Source organism: Strigops habroptila, chromosome 8 (genome assembly GCF_004027225.2).
Source record: "Strigops habroptila isolate Jane chromosome 8, bStrHab1.2.pri, whole genome shotgun sequence".
Lineage (NCBI taxonomy): Eukaryota > Metazoa > Chordata > Aves > Psittaciformes > Psittacidae > Strigops > Strigops habroptila.
In genome coordinates this window covers 62,234,024-62,256,432 of record NC_044284.2, presented here as the reverse complement: position 1 = coordinate 62,256,432, position 22,409 = coordinate 62,234,024, and the positions used below count along the sequence as shown (strand labels likewise).

The 22,409-nt window shown below is 44.1% G+C and overlaps 1 protein-coding gene across 7 annotated transcripts in view; it reads right to left on the bottom strand.

The window, feature by feature from the left end:
- LRRC7 (leucine rich repeat containing 7) overlaps window positions 1–22,409 on the bottom strand; it is a 161,307-nt gene that overhangs the window by 9,113 nt on the left and 129,785 nt on the right. For 3 of the 7 annotated variants that reach the window (XR_004389942.1, XM_030494082.1, XM_030494085.1), the window contains exons 16-21: window positions 20,066–20,266; window positions 11,799–11,910; window positions 11,307–11,487; window positions 8,653–10,330; window positions 6,773–6,922; window positions 2,323–2,442 (exon numbers count right to left, since the gene is read on the bottom strand). Coding sequence is in view for 6 of the 7 variants with exons in the window: in XM_030494082.1 (XP_030349942.1) it covers window positions 2,323–2,442; window positions 6,773–6,922; window positions 8,653–10,330; window positions 11,307–11,487; window positions 11,799–11,910; window positions 20,066–20,266 (2,442 nt within the window). In the remaining variant the exon portion in view is untranslated. Of the gene's footprint in view, window positions 1–2,322; window positions 2,443–6,772; window positions 6,923–8,652; window positions 10,331–11,306; window positions 11,488–11,798; window positions 11,911–13,727; window positions 13,851–20,065; window positions 20,267–22,409 lie in introns of all 7 variants that reach the window. The other 4 variants (XM_030494083.1, XM_030494086.1, XM_030494089.1 and 1 more) reach the window with 3 other exon arrangements.

Sequence of the window (22,409 nt, the reverse complement as noted above, 5' to 3'; positions counted from 1 at the left end):
CCCATCCCCGTACCTGCGCTGCTCCTCCTTGGGCGCCGTCACCCGCGGCCAGGCTGCTCGTCCGATGTCTGTTCATTTGCCATCCATGTTCTCACTCTCCAACATCCCTTTTTACACAATGAGTGATTTCCAAGTGCCCTTTTGGAGGTTCCCTCACCACACTTCTACCCTTCCCTTTGACAGAGGAGCAGCTAACTCAGCACACGGAAGGTTTAACCAGGCATGTACCTGGCTTCTGTCCTGTTGATGACAGAAAAAGTCGTCTTCCAGGAAGCAGAAATACTGATGTGAACAACACTCAGAATTCATTTTCTCCCCCCCTGTTAACAGACTTTGAAGACATCCTGTCACCACTTCTTGTGCATTCACACTGTGACTCTTGCTGGAGGTGGATAATCTACCTTTCTTGGAAATGGGAATTAGTTATTCTGCAGAAAAGCATCTATTATGCAGGCTGCTTCCCCAAATTCATCTGTATTCCTTAACATCCACCACAGAAGTTAATTATTTTCAGCTCAGTGTCCAATATTTACAGTGTAGTTAAAGTAGCTGACAAGGGATGGAACAATGGATTACTCCACTGAGTTAAGCAGATTTCGGTACCATTGTGCAACGTTTGTACTTACCACATCTGAGCAGCGAGATACTGAAATATGCAGAATGAAACAGAACCTGCAGTTTATTATCATAGTAACACCAATGGTGTACAAATGGAAGATACGGACTGAGTTAGACTGTGTGAGGGGATAAAGGCAGAGTTTATCCCAATATGCCAGTGATGATAAGCCGTGACTTGTCTTAATTTTTTTACCCTGATTTCTTGCATATCAGAGAACAAAGAAACCCTTCGAATAACTTGGCTGCCAGAGGCAGCTCCATCAATATCAGGTGCCCTCCTCCTCCTCCTCCTCGTCCCTGTCCCGTGCCTGGGAAGGAATCTCTGGGCTGCTCTGGATGCAATGTCTTTCTCCCACCTTCAAGCAATTATCTTGTCCACCTCTTGTCACCACTTTCGTGTGAAGGCAAGGGCTGCTGCTTCTGAAACGGTCTTGGATACAAAGATGTGAAGCCAGTAGGGAGATATTTGCCTCCTCAATGCTGACAGTTAATTATACCACAGAAGTTATTGGTGCGCACATTGTGCCTTTCGCACTGGTTTTGTTCACTCATAAGACTCTTCTTCGGGAACGAGCAGGGCCAATCTCCGTGTAGATAATGATCAATGTAATCATCACTGCTTACACATGCAGCTGCAGCTTGTAAAGCTGATTGTGAACACAGTTCAGTTTGTCAAGATCCTCCATTCCCCAGCTTTACAATCAGAGCATCTCGAAATGGCAGAGCCAAGATGGGGCTGGGAGAGAGCAGCCAGTGTTTGCATGGAAGCAGGCCAGATCCGAGCACTGGAATTTGATATCTACCACCACGAGGTACTTGAAATTAGGCCCCTTTCTAGACAGTTTATCAAGCAAATGATGTGTGCCTAGGATGTCCCGGTGAAAATGGCTGTGCCCAGGTGCTGGGCTGCCCTCCATCTCAACACATTCATTCTGTGGCATGAACTGGAGAATGTAATTGAAATGAAACATCTGAGTGAAGACTTCGCAGGCCAAGAGGGAGCTGACGGCTCTCTGACATCTGCAGGAATACACCTGCCAAACTCACATGCCCGTTTCACAGATAGAGATGTGACTACCAGCGTCTGCATGAATAAATACAAAAACAGGGAGCAGGCATGAAGACACTATCCTGAAATCATAGAATCACAGAATCAATGCGGTTGGAGAAGGCCTTTAAGCTCAACGAGTCCAACCGTTCCCCAGCACTGCCAAGGCCACCACTAACCCATGGCACTGAGGCCTCGGCTACACGGGGTGTGAACACTTGCAGGGACGGTGACTCCAGCACTGCCCTGGGCAGCCTGTTCCAATGCCTGAGCACCCTTTGGGGAAGGAATTGTTCCTCATCTCCATCTAAACCTGCCCTGGGGCAGCTTGAGGCCGTTTCCTCTTGTCCCATCCCTTGTTCCTTGGGAGAAGAGACCAGCCCCCTCCTGGCTCCATCCTCCTGTCAGGCAGTTGTAGAGATATATTAGGTCTGCACATGTTGTCCTGTGGATAATGATTTCCAGTGACTTCTCATGATGTTAGAGAACACATGTGGCCAGAAAACAAGTGAGTTGAATCACCATGATTATTGCTTTAAGCTTAGAAACAAAAGTATGCATTTCCCAAACCCCATTGACCTGTTCTCCTCCTGCCAGTGATGTGCTGGGAGAACAAGAGAAGCAGAGCCAGGTCGGAGGCCTGCTCGTGTGCTTACCTTCTTTGTGACGGTGTCTGGGGGCACGTCCCGCCGGCCCAGCGGGTAGGGGTTCCACTGGCTGCTCACGGACACCTCCTCCTGCCCGTTGTCCAGAATGCTGCTCTGCTGCGATGGGGTCTGTTGCAGAAACGGTAGGGCAGCCTTTAGTCACTGGGCACACCATGACAGAAAACACTCTCTTCATGTTTATTTCAGTAACCAACCCAGTTAAACTGCAACACACTATTGCTAAAGCAGCATCCTCTTAAATTCTTACAACATTTCATTAGCAAGTAATCATATTGCTGAGGGACTCTGCAAGCAGAAGATCTTGAAAGATATGTAAGAGAAATAATGAGAATAATGAATGATGAGAGAGAAGAGAAACTTAATTTAATGTAACTCATTATTTCAGAGAAACAAACATTGGCAAAGTTCCTTATTTAAATGTGCGGTCTGCCACTAATATCCGAGTTAGTTAGAACTTTGTTACTGGTCATTCAGGTATCAAAAACCTTTTAAGTAAGTATTTGCCACCAAGATAAACCATATGCTCATAGTTTCTTCAGAAAACATTCCTTCCTGGCAATACTTCCTTGGGACTACTCTCACCTCACGTATGCTCTGTGCATCCTGTGTGTGCTGTGACCTCTCTCTAGGCTATGGCTGGTGGTGTTCTAAGGTAACAGGGTATCATTTGTATGATATTAACCAGTAACTAAATGCTGTCCTGGCTATGAATGGACATAACACACATTGAAAGTTTCCCAAATGAGCTTGAGACTTTTGTCATTATTTTCCACTTTTCTCTCCTTTTATACACGTTTCTTCTTTTTCCCCTGGTTATTTTACTCCTGTTTCCAGGGCTTTTTAGAACACATGTACTTTTTCTGTCCTGATTTTCTGTTTTGTCTCTGTCTTTCTCTACCATCACTGGAGATTTTGGTACCATGGGTATGGCTTTTTGTGCCAGACTTTCCAAGATGCCAGCACTGCACTACCACCGACAGCACTTCGCACTGGGAAGTGCTTATTCAGTTAACTGCTCATTCAGCTCTGATTAATGGTAATCTGCAAAGAGAAAAGAGCCTGTTCTTCCCCACTGTTGTTCAGGCTACTTCATCTTATATTAAAAAAAAAAATCACAAACCACTTCTTTAGCTGGGTCTCTTGGATAGCACAACACGCCAGTTTGGGTCCAGAGCTGTAGGCTGGCATGTAGACATGGATGGAACCTGACTTTATGGCTCTAAGTCCCTCCTAATGCAGCTAAACCTTTCCTGGACAGCTGCTGGGGTCGGCCCAGGACAGGCCGAGCTGTGTCTTTGTCCACAGACCAGAATTTGGGTCTTTGTGCCTTATGGATCAGCCATTCTGCCCTGTTAGCTGCCCATCCCCACATAACCCTCACCCAAACGGGGGTACATCATCCAAGACCAGCAGCAAACAGCTCCTAAAAAGTACAGTTGCAAAAATCTCTGCTCTGAGGAGTAGTAAAAAAGAATGACAAAGGCCAGGCATCATCTTTGTGCTGCGAGTCATCCCTTCAGAGCCACCCACACACCCAGGTGGAATGACATGAATTTATAACATGTGGTAGGTGCCTCCCCACGCGGGGACATGGAGTTAGTGAGGCAGCTTCCTATGGGAACTCCTGGTTTTACTCCTGTGTGACCATACAATCATGGAATGGTTTGGGTTGGAAGGGCCCTTAAAGCTCATCCAGCTCCAAGCCCTGCCACGGGCAGGGACACCTTCCGCTAGAGCAGGTTGCTCCAAGCCCCTGTGTCCAACCTGGCCTTGATACATGTGAATATGCTGATTATTCCTAAAGGGAGGTGGCACTGTACCCTTCTGGGGATGAAAAACCACAAACCTTAAGAAGAATCATGAGATGGATGCCAAAAATGGAAATAATTCCTTTGCAAACTGTTTCTTTTGTCACTGCAGATAATGCTGTGCTGGTTTTATAAGCAACTGACTCATCTGCAGAGGTGAGTTTGCACTCAGAATGGATAAAGAAAAACACAAGGGGCTGCTTTCTGCTTTCTTAATAAATAGGAAAATTCTGTGGTAATAGGTTTTTCTTTTCCTTTTCTGCAGTAAAATGAATTTGTGTACTTGCAATATTACTCATCTACAGCCTGCAACAAACTACGTGTCTGTTAAATCTAGAAGGAGGTAAAAAGCAGCAGTTCAAATATTTTATACATGGAGCAGAATCGATGTAATAAACTTCCTCGATATAAGCAATTGCTATATTGGATTTCCTGATGCTGACACTTAGATGTCACTCATTACTCTCTTGAATCTAGGCCACAAGAAGGAGGAAGAAGAGGTAAATATTAAGCTGCTGTGGCCTGGATTCATTAAGAAATGCAAATTCCTTAGAACATGTGAAGGAATAAAATTCAGCAATACTAAACATTCACATTATACGTTCCACAATAATTTTTCAACACTTTCCAAACAGTACAGCAAGAGAATACACCCCCTTCATGCAGTTCAGCATCTCATATGGGTATGTAGCAATGCCAATGAAATATAAAGCAGAATAAATCATTTAAGCCCACACCCCAAAACTTGTCATGAATTTCCTTAGACATCCATATATTAGAATTTCCTTAGGCACCCATATATTAGTATCCATATTCATCTACAGCCTAAAATTCTTGAAGTGCTATAGAATACCTTATTCCTAAATGTGTGTAGGAAATAGAACGTTCTTTGGAGCTGATGTCAAACACACTTCTTGCAAGGACTTGTGACAAGAATTAGCATATACCCAAGTAGACAAACAAATTCTTTGAAAGAAAAAACAGTACAAGAAACACCGCAAAGCTGCCTGTGTCCAAACACACACACATCTACCACGGTTAAGATTTGACCTACACGGCATCAGCTGAACAACAGAGAAGCACACACTAACATCAGGACTTGTTTAAATCCAGGGACAGCTGAATGGGAGGTGTTAATGGAGGTAGGTTACAGCAGGAGCTAATGAGCTGACAATGAGCTCAGAGTGTGTGTGTGTGTGTGTGTGTTAACCTTTCACAGCTTGCCCTGGAAATCCAGAGTACGGTGCTTAGTCCTGTATCACTAAGCTAAGCAGTGCTAGGGCTGTCCTCTGGCCAAGCAGCACTTCCTGGTCACATTGCTGCTATTAAACTATCTTCTTCTTCTAAACAGACCTGGATCTAGACCCTTAAATCGGGCACCGGAGCCCTCCTTTAGGAATTTCTGGCCGGCTCCAGAGCCCATCCCGGCCAGGGACAGCCTGGAAGGTGCCAGCTGGCGGGGGCCACACCAGTCTGAGGCCAGCCCTGCAATTCACAGCGCAGATGATGGCCCTGCAGCGCCTGGCTCTGTGCTCTGCTGCCCTTTAACTACTCACAGAGAAGCTGCTAATTTGTCCCAACTGCTGCTGCTGCAGTGGCAGCCCCCTGCCACCGCACACAGTGCTGCCACTGCGCCCAGCGCTCCCGCTATTCCCAGTGCTGCCACTACGCCCAGCGCTGCCGCTATTCCCAGTGCTGCCACGGCGCCCAGCGCTCCCGCTATTCCCAGTGCTGCAACTGCTGCCAGTGCTGGCACCGAGCTGCCGCAGGGACTCCAGCGTGGCCACGCGTGCTGCAGAGCAACATCCCAGCATCTCCTCCTGACACTCTGAAAATCCTTCAGCTGTGTCCCTCTCTGCCGTGACATCTGTGCTCTTCCCATCAAATACTTCTTAAGAGTCAGAAGAGAATCCCAGACTGGTTTGGGTTGGAAGGGACCTTAAAGCTCCTCCAGTTCCAACCCCCTGCCACGGGCAGGGACACCTTCCACTAGAGCAGGTTGCTCCAAGCCCCTGTGTCCAACCTGGCCTTAAGCACATGTGTTCGTATATGGTTTTGTATGTAAGTATAATCGATAAGTATGATGTATGTAAGTACTTATCAATAATATATCCTTAATAGCTGTAAAAAAACCAGTAAAATAATGAGAATATTATTTTCTTTCTATAGGCATCACTCAGCAAAAATTTAAAGTCAGTTTTTAGGTGTGGTAGGCATGTACTCAACACCCAGAACTATTACAGCATACCGAATTAATGTTCAGATATTAAAATCCCTGTCTTTCAGAGCCTATTTAAATGTATAATTAAACATTTCTGCATCAAATTTTCTAAGATCAAACAGTGACAAAACAAAGCACGTTCTCCATTTCTGTGCAAGTATTAAGTCATTGAGAAAATGATGGCATCAGTCTGTAACACAAGAGCAGAAAGCAGTAATGACAGCCACGAGTGCTACTTAATCCAAAAAGCAAGATTATGGAGTAAGAAAAAGTGTTGAACTATCATCTTTGCTTTTTGGATTGCGTAGAGTATAAGCATGAATCATAGGCAAAAGCTAAACCAGGAGAAAGCAAGGAGTATTATCAATTTATTCGTAATGCTGGTATAAGCTGGCTATCCCATACTTACTTTCGGTAGAGGTAGCTCTTGAAGCATTTGGTTTTCAAATTTAGATTTAGTCTGCAAGTTTAAAGTCATGCTTCTGCCGGCATGCATTGCTGAAAACCCTCCAGAGTGCAGCATGCCAAGGCTAACTGTGTTGTGTTTGTAAGCAGCGGTCTGAGTAGAGGAAACAACCACGTGACAGGTATGAACACACATGCTCCTTCAAGTAAGTATCACACATAAATGGTTAATTTCACAAAGTTTTAGTTTAAGCAAACAAACAGTACCGAGAAATAAATAGCTTCTTGAGGCATGCACTGGGTCACACGGAAGCAAATACATTGCTAGTTATACATAAAATGGATACCAGAAAAGACTTCAACGCTGACAGCAGATGAAATATGTTCTCTGTAGTTTGAAAATTGCAGTATTTAACATGGTACAAGTCTTTATTTTGCAAATACGGCCAAATTTTGGTACGTCTGCAACCACAGGGGGGCCAGAAAATGTCTCTAGTATAAAGAGCATCAAAGGCAGAGGAGAAAACCCTGCACAAGAAGGCTCTGCACCATCTCCCCAGCTCTGCGGCTGCTCCTGGTGAGCTGGGACCCACCAGGGACCAGGTTCCACGCAGACCAGCGTCTCACCGCCCTGGGCAGATGGGCAGCGTCTTCCCCTGGAGCACCCGCTGCACGGCAGTGCCCAGGCCTTCCCATCAGCACAGTCCCCACCACACAGCCCAGCTTCTTAGAGCTTTGCTCATCCTGGGTGGCCAACAGCCAGGAACTGGCTCGCTGGCACCTGCAGGGATCGCTGTGGACTAAGGTAACTAGATAAAGCCACCAGCATCAGCTTCCCATGAGCAAATACACATTGTAAACTAAGTGTGAAGTTATTTCTTAAACAAACATCTGGGAAGTGTTTATTTCCACCAGAAACGGCCCTACTTGGGGTGCACTACTTTGCCTAGGTATTAGGAATTTTCCAATCAGTTTGACAAACACAAGGCAGAAAGCTGAAGGAAAGGAAAAGCTTCAGCCTTCAAGCCAGTTTTTAAGCTTTACTCATTTGATCCTTAAGGATATTTTAATATGCATCACATCCAAGCAACTGGAAGGTTATGAATATATTAACACCAAACTCATGAGTATCTAGCAAAAAAAAATAGGTTTAAGGACACATTTTGAAGCTAACTTCTGCATTTCATGACAGTACTTTTTCACAACCACTTCAGATTATGAAGTAAATCCAATTCATGAAGCAGGTCATTAAATAGTCAAGACCAAGATTGACATCATGCGCTAATACTTGTACTGGTTTGTATAGAAGGCAAATAAGCAGAACTTCCTACAGCTAGAAGGAGTAATGATCATATTCCTTGTTAAAAACAGTGGCAGTGTGTATCCAGTGGCATTTTTCAGAGTTAAGGGATCCCTTGAAATCCCCTCCACTAACAGTGATATGAAAGCTGAAATACATGATGTTACTTTTTAACTCTGATGGTTTTATTTCCTTTTACTGCAAAGCTGTACCCAGCATCTTTTAAAGCTCTCAAATCATTACTGAAGTGGTGGATTTCAGCAGCACCTTCCCATCTGTTGATAAGGAGAGATGTTTATGGGTTTTATTACTTCAGGCAGTGCTGCAGCAGTTACTACATTAGTAACGTGCACCGCGGTGCATTACTTGTGCAGAGACTCTGTATATATTGCTCATTTACCCAGGAAACCCTGATCCAGCTGCTTTGGAGCACCCCCAGGCCCCTTTGCGGGCCGGTTCCTCTGACACCAATGCAAGGAATTTCATTACTGGGCATTCTGGTGGTTACCACTGTACGTGCAAATAGTTTGACATACCGAAACACACAACTAAAGGCATTAATTGCAGAGAAATGCCAAACATACCCTGTCTAACCTTCTAGCTTCTATATGTCTAAGTAGCTGTTGTCTCCAGTCAGCGGGCATTTTAGCACAGCTCTCATTTCCCTTCACAGGGGTAGGCCTTGTCTTTATATCACTGTTATCGGAAGGCTTGTCGCCATAGTTACCCAAGTTATAGTCTGACGGAATCTTTTCCAGCAGAGCTGCCATTGTAGGCCTCGCTGAAACCGGCCTGGTTTGGGATGTGCCGTAACTCTCTGTACTGTAGCTTCTTGCAGACAACGGCCTCCTTTGTGTCAGGTTTTTAACTGGAAAGCTTCCAGTCTGGGCTTTCACTTCTTGGTAGGAAGGATGCTCGTCTTCGTACCTGCCGTTCCTCTTGAGGAACTGAGACTCGGCCACCGAGATACTGCCTTGGCGCTCCACGGCGCCTCGGTACGGGGGCCTGCCATACCTATCGCCGGGGGGCAGGTCGTGGGGCTCGCTGACTCTCCTGAACATGGACATCTCGGTGGAGCTGACCAGCGAATCCGCCCTCCTCAAGAAGCCCGGCCGAGAGCCCTGGGTCGTGAAGGGGGCCGCGACCGGCTCGTCGTTCACCGAAGGCTGGGAGAAGGAGAACATGTGCTCCACGGGCGGGTAGCCGCGGTAGGCTCTCGGGCTCACCAGCTCCTGCGGCAGGTTTTTACTCTGCTGGGGGATGTACTCGGGGTTGAGCTGGAACGGCGGCAGAAGCCTCTTGTCCGCTGTCACCTCCAGGGCTCCCTGCGGGTTGAAGCTTTGGTCGAACTGGTAGACTTTCTTCGTGACGGACGACTTCTGCTGCGGCTGCACCTTGACGCTGCCGTAGGTCAGCAGCTCGTCGTCCAGCATGGGGACAGACTGGCTGCGGGACATGCTCAGCATGCCGTGCTCTGGGCCCAGGAGCTTGTCCACCCTCTCGTGGGTTCCTACAGTATCGTTACCAGATGCATAGTTTTCTAAGGGTATATTATACACTTTGTATGTACCAATGTCTATCTCATCGATACTTTGCGACTTCTTAAATTTGTTAGTTTTTAAATCCCTCATCATGGGAGAAAGCCGTTCCGTACTCTTGCTGATTGAAATCACGTTTTTGGAAGGATCTGGGCGACAGTGGATATGGGAAAAGACGTTTGTGAGACTTCTGTTAGCATTTGAATCGTGATATTCCCATGGTATTCCTGGAGTGAAAGTGCTAGTCATTTCAGGAGACTCTTTGATATGATCTTTCCGCTCGGGCAAAGGGCTGGTGGTGGGGGTGCTTTCCAGTTTGGAAGGAAAAGCTGTCCTGTCTTCAAAAGGACTAGGAGTTCTGGTCCAATTTTGCCAAGGATTGGGAGGAGGCACTTCAGATTCGTGTGTGTTTCTGAGCGTCGGCTGCTCCAGCTCCAGGGGAATGCCAACGATCCTGTCTTGCCTGATCAGCGGCCTGCGTCCGTGTGCAGATGTGCTCCTGGACTTCGTGCTCAGGAGGGGGTTGGCAGTGGGGTTCTCCACCGTGCTCTCCTCCGCCACGAAGCCCGTGTTGTCGTAGTGGGTGCTGTCGTTCCAGCTGTCGGTGAAGGTGTCGCTCAGCGGGCGCCGGTCCGTGCGCTGCGGCAGGCTCCCGGCCGGCGCCGGCTCCCGCTGGCTCAGCAATGGCTTTGTTTCAAGGGGCTGCGGAAAGGACTGGGCCAACCTGCAATAAACAAAACAAACCCAAACAAGATAAAATGCCCTCTATTAGAGCACACACGCAGCCATCAGAAAGGTGTAGTTATGAGGTAATTTAATATTCTCCCAAGTATACTCTGGCTTTGGGATCGTACCAGGATCCTTGTGCATGTTGTGCCACTGCTTGGGCACGAATACCTGCCGCAGTGTTTTGCACTGGAGCGCAGATTCTGTAAGTACATACACAGACAAACCAACAAGTCCATCAAAACTCCTGGTTGGTTTCAATGCCATGTTCATAGAATTCCAGCTGAACATATTTTCCTGCTTTAAAAATAATCTTCTACAAGTGCAATAGAAGATGATTTTTAACACTTACATGATCATTTCTTTTTAACAAAAATACCAGATTCAGTATGTGCATGTTCTCACCACCAAGGGTTTAACCATCTCCAGTGAGCGGGCTCCAGCCTCTCTTTAATGGGGAAGAGCCTGTGGATGGAACTGTATTAGGTGATTTAGAGCAGGAACAGACAGGCAGGGTGCTCCTGCTATGGTGTGAAAGTGCTTCCAGGTTGCTGATGGTCAGTGCAAATTACAGCTTCCAAAGAACTGTGGTGTTCTTGGATAACCAGGGCAGAGTGAGGCTCAGGACAGCAATAATGAGGCACACACTCTGTTGTCTGTGTGAAACTACAGCCAGCTGCAGCTCAGGACCACAGAGAGCAGAGTAATTGCAGCTCAATTACTAGGCACTTCTAATGCATGGTTATAGCACTTAGTTGAACCACCAGCTGTAGAATTACTGACACAGAGTCTGAAAGGGTGGCCAACTCTGCACAGCCTGAGCTTTGAATTGCTACACAGACCTCTGCAAAACCAGTGTAAAAGCACTGTATTTTTTAATTGAATGCCTTCACAGGTAGGATACAATCACTTTGAATACCTATGATAACCTAAGATGAAAGGCAACCAGAAGCTGTGTAGAAAGATGGTCCCACCTGTTCCCCCACAAAGAGTTGTTCACTGCTTCTTTAGCCGTTGTCTGCAAGGACCCCATTTTAACATGCGTGTTGGAGGACCCTGAGGAAGCCTGGGAAGGGGAATAGTCGGAGTAAGTGCCTGAGGAAACGCTGTTGTTCATACAATGGATCTTATCTGCTTCAGACTCATCGGTGGATTCTGAAACAAAACACAGCAAACGTTTTCAGGGGGTGGCATTTGACAACTAAACTCCAGAAAAAAACATTTTTAAATGGATACTATGGAGATATATACACATGTCCACAAACACATGTGTAATATCTTTTAAAAACAGAGTGATGTGTAGAACATAGAATCATAAACCAGTAAGGGTTGGAAAGAACCTTAAGATCATCTAGTTCCAACCGCCTACCATGGGCAGGGACAGCTCACCCCAGACCAAGGGTCTGTCATCTACCTGTGTACAGTACACACGTTTTCATCTAGAAGGTTGTAAGTCAAGTTAGTACCTTTCTTGTCTTTACCCAGAAGAACAAGTTTGGGTGGGTACAACGGAGTCTCTGGCATGGAGGGACGGAGTTCCCCTATCCTCATCTCGGTGGGAGGATGTCCAAAGGCTTCCTGGGGAATAGAATAACGCAGAGTAAACAGAGGAACCAGAATGCACTTCAAACTGCAAGGAGCAAACATTTCACAGTCTTCTTTTCATCAGAGTGACAACACACAAAAGCCCCACCACACGGGTCGTGTCTAATCATGCTGATTTGTCAGCTGAACATTCTAATTAGTCCTACACAAATACATGTAAAAATTCTGGTGCTGAGCTCGTTCTGAAAACAGGGACAAACTAGATGGAACTTGCGAGATACATCAAGGCCATGTAAACATTTTTGATGGCACAGAGGTCACAGAAGTGCAAGCTGCCAGTAGGAATGAATAAAAATTCAGAACAAACAACAACTTATTTCAGGAGTAAGTATCCTCATTCATTTATGCGTGGCACAACTCCTCCCATGGATTCAGCTGTCCCTACTGCAGTATTTAATTAAAATGACCTTGTCTCTAAAGAGTTTTTTTGCTAAATTAAAATGACTCAGATTTCATAAACTTCCCATTGAGAGTTCAGCAAATCTGCACCTTCAAAGGCTGCCCTGCACAACCGTTTTGCTGTTCTAGCCAGCAACAGGATATACACTGAAAATAACAAGTTCAGAAGTGGAAGGGAAGTGAGATGTACCCTTAGATATTTTAAATTAGGACATTTAAATTGGGCTCATAGGATAGCTGGAAGGGAATGAAGACACAAAGAGGGAATCCATGGCATTTCTGATCCCTGGAATTGTTGAGAAATGAGAAAGACACTAGCCTGAAGATTGGTGTCTTGGGGGGACGAGGTGGGGGTGGCACTTACTGGAGGAATGACAGCAGTAACTGGTAACGCTGCCCTTGGGAGGAGGTGGGTGGAATGGAAAGGGAATGGTGGAGACGGGCAGGGCAACACTGGGAAGTGGTGCCAATGCAGCCAAGATCCTTGTGGGGAGGGGTAGGAGAAACATGCATCTGCTTGGGAATGAGAGCTGTGATTTCATAAAGGGGTAGAAGCTGGAAAAGAAGAGTATCTAGTAAATAAGTCTTGGAGAGATATAAGGAGAAAATCAATCATTAGCAGTATAAATGAGGAAGGAAATGGTTAGGAGAAATATACTTAGGAGGGAACTTACACTAATGGAGAGGCTATGAGGATCTCTGTACCCTGACATTTTGTGGTTAAAGGTACTCCAGTGATTTTGCAGAGTAAAGTCAATAAAGGAAAAAGAAACAATTTAAAATGGAGTACCAACCCCCAGACCACATTACTAAAATGTAAAATGCTACAATATGTTTAAATTTACTTGCTTTACTCATCAGGAGAAAGCTTTCAGAGGCTTACTCTCCATTAACTACTTTTTGTAGTAACAGTGGAAACAGGGATTTGTAGAAGCATTTGCCATGTGACTTTTCCTTGAAGAATATGTTATTATTTACACAACAGATGTTTCAGTCCTTCTGCATATGGTGTTCTACTGGAGGCAGCACCATAACAAACCAGATACCTTTACAGCCCGTGTAACGAACCCCCTCAGTGCTAACATTTAAGCAACTATAGCTACATACTGAGTCTTACAGTGTCTTGTAAAGTTTTATTCAAGACTTTAAACTGCTTTCACGTGCAGAGATCCCGTGCTGTGTAGGGTATTTCTGACATGACAGTAGTGGTGTACATACAACTTAAAGCTACCAATAGTGCAACAGCATTCTGCCAGTGCAGCACAACCGTCTTCTAGTGCAGTGTAACAAACTGATGCAAACATTTTTTGAGGAATACAAAAGTGCCCAGCATTCACAGTGCGGAATTCTGCACCTCCGAAGTACGGTGCATGGTAAGCCTCTTGCTGTACCTCTGAGCTTTTTGTATGCTCTTCTTCCTCCTTCCTGACTGGGATTTCCACCGTTGATTTATGAGTGTTGTCTGTACCAGACAGGTCACCCTTTCGGGACTCTTTAGTTTCTCTGTCTTGAACCTAGAACCCCAACATTGTGCCATGAAACTTCCAAAAGTTATAAGCTTAAAATAAAACTACTTGCTGTGAGACAGGAGGAACCAGCAGCTCCATTTTTGACACAGCGATGAACACAGGTTTTTATTTCAGGTGCAAGATTTTATGTAGTTTTCTATGTTATACTTCTGGGTTTTTCTCTTCTTTTAAGCCCCTAGTCCAGTTATTCCAACAAAAATCAATACACTTTTGGAAGGACTAGTCTGGTGTTTGTGAATATTCCATGAAAATGAAATATGTTGTAAAAAACCAAAATCATATTCCATTAATTCCACTGTGTTTAAGAGGACCTTTTTTCTTACAAGCTCAGGAACAAAAAGGCCACTAATAGAGGAAAGAAAAGTATTATTAATAGGACCAATTGCAAGAACAAAGGGAAGAGATAAATGCAATTGTGTTGTGTCAGAACTTGTTCATCAGGTCTTACAGGAAAGATATAAGTAAAGGACAGAAAAATATGGTGAGCTATTTCCCAAGAGAAAATACAGGATGAAAACCATTAAAGTAACTGGGAAAGAGAAATATCACCTATTATTCATGCTGACAACACTAGAACATTAAATTATAATGTGGAGAAATGGGATTTTTGAAATAACCTCTCCTGGATTCAGACTGCAAAGAATATGAAGCGTTGGAGCAAAGTGGATGGGGGCTCTGGGCAGGCACAGCACACACAAGGCAGAGGAATATGGGACCATTCATGATGGGTCTGTAACAGAGGAACAATTAAATACAGGTAGAGAGTTGGCAGCATTTCTAAACTGCAGGAGGCTATGTCAGTCTGAAGAATGACATGCTGGCTAGAAAGAATTGGAGAAGCAAAGAAATAAGTAGATTAAGGCAAAAGTTACTTGGTCCAGATTTTAATGAAATAATAAAGGAGATCACAGAAAGCGTACGAACAAACGCAGCCAGAAGCTACCAGAACATCCCCAGATACGAGCAAGACTAAGACATGGGCTTCTTTTCTGACAGCCACTGTTAGTGGTGTGGCTTTGTAACAAAGCCTTACTGAGCCACTTACGTTACAGCCTTTGACCAGAAAGCGGCAGCACTTGCACCTCTTAGCTCTGCAGGTCAGTAGCTTCAAAGTCCCACTGATTAGTCTTCTCCTGACAACATCACAAAGTGAATCTCTCTGAAGCTCAGCATGTGAAAGGCAGCCACAGCGCCGGGTATGCTGCTGTCCAAGCTAGCAATTATCAGACTGATGTAAATAAAATTCAGTCCTCAATCCAGGAATGCAGAGAATTACCCCAAAACCTGAGATTATCCCAGAAGAAAGCAGAGGGGAAGATCTTCCACCTGCTCCTCAATCTCTCCCACTCTTTGGCTGCAGCGGCAGCTTCCAGAAAGGCAAGGTTCAGGAGCCATTAGATCTGAAGGTTCTCCCAAACAGGATGTTAATACAAGACCTAACTGTACCGGAGAAAGGAGAACTTCTGAATGTGAATACAGAATCTGAAAGTGTGAGAACGAAGGAACCCTGACACGCTGCCTACCTGCAGAGGTGACACAGCAGCCAGCACAACATTGCGGCACTGGTGCAGCAAGCTCTCACCTTTTCAGCTCCAGCCGCAATCTCAGACACATGATAGAGCTTCACGAGAAGACATAATTACATGAGGAACAGACTGGGCAGTGGTAGTTTTGGGGATTCACATGGGAAGACATGGTAGATCCTGGAAAAAAGTTGTTATCTGCAGGTAGGACATAATGATTGTTCCTGCCATGTGTCTTTGCTTTGCAGGCAGGTGGACCAACAGGCAGTCGGAGGAATGCACACGTTGACCTTGCCTATCCAGGTGATCAGAAATACAGCCAAGGGGATGCACCCAAGAGCTGACCAGAACTACCTATCACCAAAGAAACCAAAGTTAGAGATCCCCACTTTACAAAGATGTAGTTTAGAATGAAAATTCCCATTTCCAGTAGTTCAATCTCATATGGGTAAGCCTGTTAGCTGACATGGTCAGGATTCTGCAAAGATAAACTTCAGAGCTTCATAAACAGAGCTTATCCGACCAGTCGTCAGTCATGTACTCCAGAGGACCTTCTAACATCACCCTCAGTTATAAGCCATGCAGAGGCTCTTGTCCAGCTCTGAAGGTGCTCTTCAGTGTGAGGACAGAAGTCTCAGCACTGCCCTGAGTTGCAACACGCTGATATGTGAATTGCAGTCTCTCATCTGTGGAGGAAACAAACTTCTGCTGCTCCCTGTCTTGAAGGAACTGCACCCAGTTGCACATGTCTCACCTCCATGTGCTGTGTATACAAGTGCACAGATGCCATGCCCAGACACGGAACACTGCACCTCCCGTGTCCTCATGCACAGCAGTAGCCTCATGGGGTCAAGAGAAGTCCTTTAGGGAAGGCAGCTGTATCTTGGAGACAGTCCTGAATAATGCCCCTCCAATCCAGACACAATAAGGTCAGGCAGAAATTAAAGTAACTGAAAATTAACTTTAAGACATTTGACATCCTATCTGAAGGAAGGTCTCTTATGAGCCAGACCTCCAGATAAGGAAATCATTACCTCCTTTCTCCTTTGACAAGGAGGCACCAAGGGCATAACCTCAGTAAAGATCTTTTGTGCTGTGGAGAAACCCAAACTGCTATAATGAGGATATTTCTGATTCCTGGTAAAATACAGGTAATTCTGCTGCAAAGAACTTATCAAGACATGGGCTTAAAACAGAGACAAACCAAAACTGTAGCATATATTCCTCCCCCAACCAGGAGAGCCTGTCATTGCACATCTCATTAGTGGAAAACAGCTCCCACAGTAGCTGCATGGACTGAGTCAAGTGAAGCCAGGCATCCTGGGGGAAATAAAAGCCTTCCTGGAAAAGCAAGATGATGTTTTAGGAAGGCCTGTGAAACTTCCACTAAAACCCACGCTCTTCTCCACCCCCACCACCCAACAAACCCCACAACCCAAACCCACGCAGTGACAGGGTCAGAAGTTAGAAGGATTGAGCTCTGATTTTGGCTGAGATGAGGTGAAGGTCTCAGAAGATCCCATACAGCTCAGGTGGGTATTTTTGTAGCTCCTAGCACTAGTATCTGCATTGGATCACTTCAAGAGTAACAATCTCTCCTTTTTATGCAGTATGAGTAGATCTGCTTGGAATTAACACTGAGGGTGGAATGCTGTAGGCTGGACTAGAAAAGAGGTTTTTTTAATCCAAAGATGAGAGTTATATAGAAGTATTTCCAGTTTATTTCTCAATCCATGCATCTCAAGAATATCAAAACTATAAAGATCTTGATTGAAATCTGATTTGAGGTATTTCTCATTGTTTCTCATGGAATGGCTACACAACACACTTGAGTTATCCTAGACTTCCTTTTGTCCAAAATGCACATCTTGCAACATGAAAGACATCAGGATATTCATTCTTAGGACAATGAAGACATTTATTTTAATAGATGATTACTTAAGAAATTGTTTGCTTATTAGAACTGCAGGTGGAGGATGATAACAGGGGATTTGAAATGTAGCATCTTGCTCATTTCAAATGCTCCCTTTGCTTATTTAGAGACAGTTTTGTGAAGAGACGGGTAAATTAATTGCAAGGAAACCCAAAAATGATCAGAAAAGAAACCAGCTTGTCTGGCCTCTGAGGATGAAAAAGTGAGCACTGCACCTGAAATCAAACTACCTTGTTATTAGAAACTGTCTTCAGCCTAAATCTACATCAGAACACACCTGCAATTTCAAACTGTATTTAACTTGAGGCTTGAGATCATGTCTCCTAATTATCTGCAAAGCAAATGGAGCTTAATTATGTTTTATTTAATGTGTTACAACTGAAATCATGCTAATATTATTCACAAAATCATTCACCCTTTTTCCAACTTCCCATACCTCCTCTTTATCTTCATGCAGGAAGCCAAAGAGAGGAAAATGTATGCAGCATCCTGCTTTACAGCCACAACATCTTCCCAGTGCCTTTACTTGTGTGAATGACAGGAAGACTTTTTTCTCTTCTTTAGTTGAGAAGGTAGCTGTGTAACTAATACAGATGGTCCTAGAGGTCCCTTCCAACCTGGTGTTCTATGGTACTAGTCTTGACTGAGTACCAGGGATATTAAGATCTTGAAAAAGTTCCACCATCTTCACTATTACGGTATCAGAAGATGAAAAATACATCTTCACTGATCTGCTGGAAATAGTCATCTGCTCACATCAGTTGCTCGTGGTAGGAAATTAAGTAGGAAATTGCAATCACATTATTTAATTGCACTTCAGGAATTACTGCAAGCATCTTCAGCAATTCAACTGTTTTTATAGAATGCTTTCTGTGATGCTCATGAACATTCACAGGAAAGCCAGACAGGATTGTGTTTCTGTAGCAAAAGTGAATGCATTTTGATCAAAGAACAAAACATAAGAAGGAAATTTGTCTTCACCCGTTTCTGTGTTAGAAAACAGTCTGTATAATACAAGCCTCTCAGGGTAACTATAGTATTTTATGGTGTTTCTGCAATTTATTCATTCCTTACACCCCCATAACAGAGGCTTCACTGGGCTCTGTGAACCCACGGGACTCTCTGCTGTGGCTCAGTAACATTTTAGTTTAACAACTGAACATTTAGTTGAACTGTACTAAACGTTTAGTTTAGGCTGTACTAAACCAGTACAGCCACCTCCTTCTGAAACCACAGCCACAAGACCAAACACCGAATGTCTTTGTCAGACAACATCGATCCAAATTCCAGAGAGATAATATGTTCGCAGCAGGGATAATTAAAACCTGCCGAAAGCTATTAAGAATATTCAAGTTCAAAAGCTACATGATACAAAATAAACTGCATGTATTCATCAACAACAGCAGAACACGTCGATGCTCACACCACAAGTCATATGCTGGCTCAAAGGCCAGATTTACACAGTAAGAAAGGATTTAATGAGTCAAAAGGAAAAATGATGGAATTTAAGATTTCAGACTTTGATAAAAACATTAATTATTTAACGTAAGTATTTTAGTTTGAAAGACTAATCAAAACTGTGCCCAGATATGAAGAAAGTCTTCTGAAGCCATCTTGAAGGAAAACTTCTTGGTTTGGTTTTGTTGGGGTTTTTTTTCTAAGAAATGCAGTGTAAATAAAACACAGGGCACTGACAGAGCAGCTACAGCAGCTGCTGAATATGTAAGAACAGCCAATTCATGTTAAGGCTATGGAAAATTGAGGAAGAAAAATTCATGCACACACAACTAGCCAGAGCCAGGGATATTTCAAGGACAATGAATTCAGCAGGATGTGTAACTAACAGAGGAGCGACAAGATAATGTGATAATTTCTTTTCCTCATTTCTTTCTTTTCAACATGAAGACTCCATCAAGATTTTCAAGGTGTTCTTGTTGACCTGCCCAAGCTTTTAAACTACCAGTGCCTGCTGCCGGGGTGAGAGATTTCCCTTAGTCACAAACTGTGCCTGCACAGAGTAAGTCATTAGTGTGAATGTTAATGAGTAGGTGCCCTCTGAGTTAAAGCTTCAGCTATTTGTAGCAGCTTTGCACAAGACTGCACTATTCAGGAATTCACCTTTCAGTGAATGCATTCATGTTAGAAACGAAGATGTTGTTACTACACACAGCAATCCGCTCCAGCAAACATACCAAGGGCTACATTCTGCAACCTGTTTTAAGTCCCCTCTGTGCAAGGGAAACCTGATCTAAAGCTCCCTGCAGTCGAAGCAGCACTCCTGCTGACTCCATTCACTTGTGACAAGGTCCCTGGCTGTCTCTCCACTAACACAGTGTGAATAGAAGCAGCAGAACCTAATGGCATCGTGGGGTCAGATGGAACAAACTGATTTGCCAGCAACATGTCTGACACAGAAATGCACTTACTGAAGTCTGAGATGTAAATCATGATCAGGCCCATTCTCCTCCTAGTCTGCAAGTCATATCATTACAATTTAGGAGAGTGCTCTTATGTATCAATAGATAAATTCAGATCTAAGTAGATTTAAAACCAAAAGTTTAGTCTGATAAATTCAGGAGTATTGGGAAAACCAGCAACTGGATATAAAACTAAATTAACTTTATGGAATGAAACTAGGAGCTCTTAGGCAGGAAGTTCACGGCAGATGCAGCATATCACCAGAGGGAGTTATGTGAGAACCTCATTTTGAACTCTGGAGAGGAACAACGATCCTTTTACATTACCTCCACTGAAATCTCCTTTGGTGCCATGGGCCACTTGTGCTCATACTTGTCTTTCACAGTTTGGTCACTGTTGGCGGTTGGTGCTGCGTTCTCAGGCCGTACTCCATGGCTTGTTTTGCCCACCAGATTTTGAACTGATTTTACCATATTCTTTAAATCCTCCGGGTATGGAGTGGGATAACGTTTTAGATTTATTTCAACCTGAACATTCATAAAAAGAATTAAAGCACAAATACAAAATGAAAACAGCATGCAAACTAAAACCATGGTTACAGTACTATGACTAAGTGCAAATCCCTCAAATCCTTCATTATCTATTTGAGGTAACGTGTTACATACAGCTACCTTCATGGAGTTTTGGACTGAAATTTGCTGTCAGTTACACTATGTCAACCTGTAATGGAATTTCAGTGACAGAAAATAACGGATGGGAATGGTTCCCTATAAGCCTATCTTGTGCCCTGAGAGAGTATTGTATTTTAATTCTACACTTTGCTTGAGAGTACTGACATATTAAACCACACCTTTGAAAAACAGTACTGGTGTAAATGCAGAATTAATTATAGCTATGTTCAGTGTTCTGAATTCATCTGAATTATCTATGGCAGGTGAGAACAGACTCTGATCTAGCGGGAGCTATTTGCTCTTTGTTGTACATACATGCACTCAAGTGTGTCTTACTCTTTTCTTATACAAGAAAACAGACTCAAACCATGACAGAAAAGTCACCCAAATAGTACTTTGAGTGACTGACAGACCTACAGGTTTGCTAGAAAGCTCCACATTTTAAGTCTATAATTTTTATCACTCAGAAGTAGAGAAACATCATATTTCCCAAGTCCAAAGTGATGCTAATTTGAAGACAACTCTCCAAAATCTCAGGGCTGAGTGAATGGGGAGGAGTGGCTGAGAAGGCTCATGGGTGTCATCACCCCATCACCGGGGAAGACACCACACTGCCAGCAAATCGCTCTGAGGAGATGGTGCAGCAAATGCCCACGTCAGCAATGATCCGAGCAGGAAATCTGACATACATGATGCTGACCTCTCCGGACACCTCCTGCACTATGGACCTATTCTGTCTGCTGAATGTCACACCACTTCATGAGAAGAGATGCTGAGGAAACTGAAGGGTACATCCAAACAAAGCATTACCTCGGCAAGGCTGCCTGGCTATGCAGAGAGTGTGGACACCTATAGGTCTGTCCCTCGAGCCCTGTGGCAGATGCTTCCCTCTCAGCATAGGGTCCTCAGCTCCTCAGAGCATCTCCTTCCCTCCTCACTGCAAACCTGTCCCATCTGCACCACCTTTGTCCAAGCTGTGAAAGATGGTTGTGGCTTCACATGAGATTCACAAGGGAACCAGAAAGCCCACCCTATGGAGCAGCAAGCCCGTGCTGGGCACAGGGACTGGCCACCATACATAGTCAGCTGAAACACAGATGGTGCTGGCTGAGCTCACCGCTCTCTGAGAGCCTGAATGTGGGGTGGAAATGCAACAAAATCCTTCAGTGGAGTAAACTTCCAGCTCCCAGTGCATGTCAGGATAACTGCTCCCAATTATGAGGCTGTGAAATTTGAAATCACCCCACATTTACCATGTGATAAGTATTTGAAAGCATTTACTACAAAGAAGCTTTTGCCTCATTGCGTATGTAAGATAAGCCAAGGGAGCTTACTTTTGATAGCTCACTGTTATAGCTGTTGGAATTTAAATTCCTAAAGAGCAGGAAAAATGTAATTTGGGATTCCAATGAGCGTGGGCTGTTCATAGGAATAGTTTAGAAGCAAAAGCATGATCGATTTGGAAAATAAAACTGTATGAAATACTAGCATACAATTCTGAACCACAATCAAATAAACAGTACAGAGAATCGATTCTGACATGACTTTAACATAAAATGTCAAAATGTATGACTATGATGCCATATGTTAAGAAAGAATTTCAACAGAAAATAATAAATTAAGTCTGTAAAGTGTTACTAAAGCTCTGGTTGATTTACGGTTGAAAGAAATCGTATTTCCATGTGGCCTAATGAGGCAACTGCTTTTTCCCAGTATTGGGACTGTGATTTAAAGGTAAGGTCTGCAGACAAAGCCAGCTAAAAGCCAGCCCACAGGGCAAGATCTTACTTGTACTAGGCAAGGAAAAATTAACTGAAAAGCTCTCCTGAGATAGACAAGTCGTAGGCAGGGATTTCAGCAAGAGTTTGGTATCACTGTATAAATATTAAACAGTAAATGTTTCATGAGGCAGCGGTGGAAGGTGATATCCACTGAATGCAGATATTTTCATCACTGGTTTAGACTTCTCATTACAGAGGAAATCTGTACTCCCTGTCAA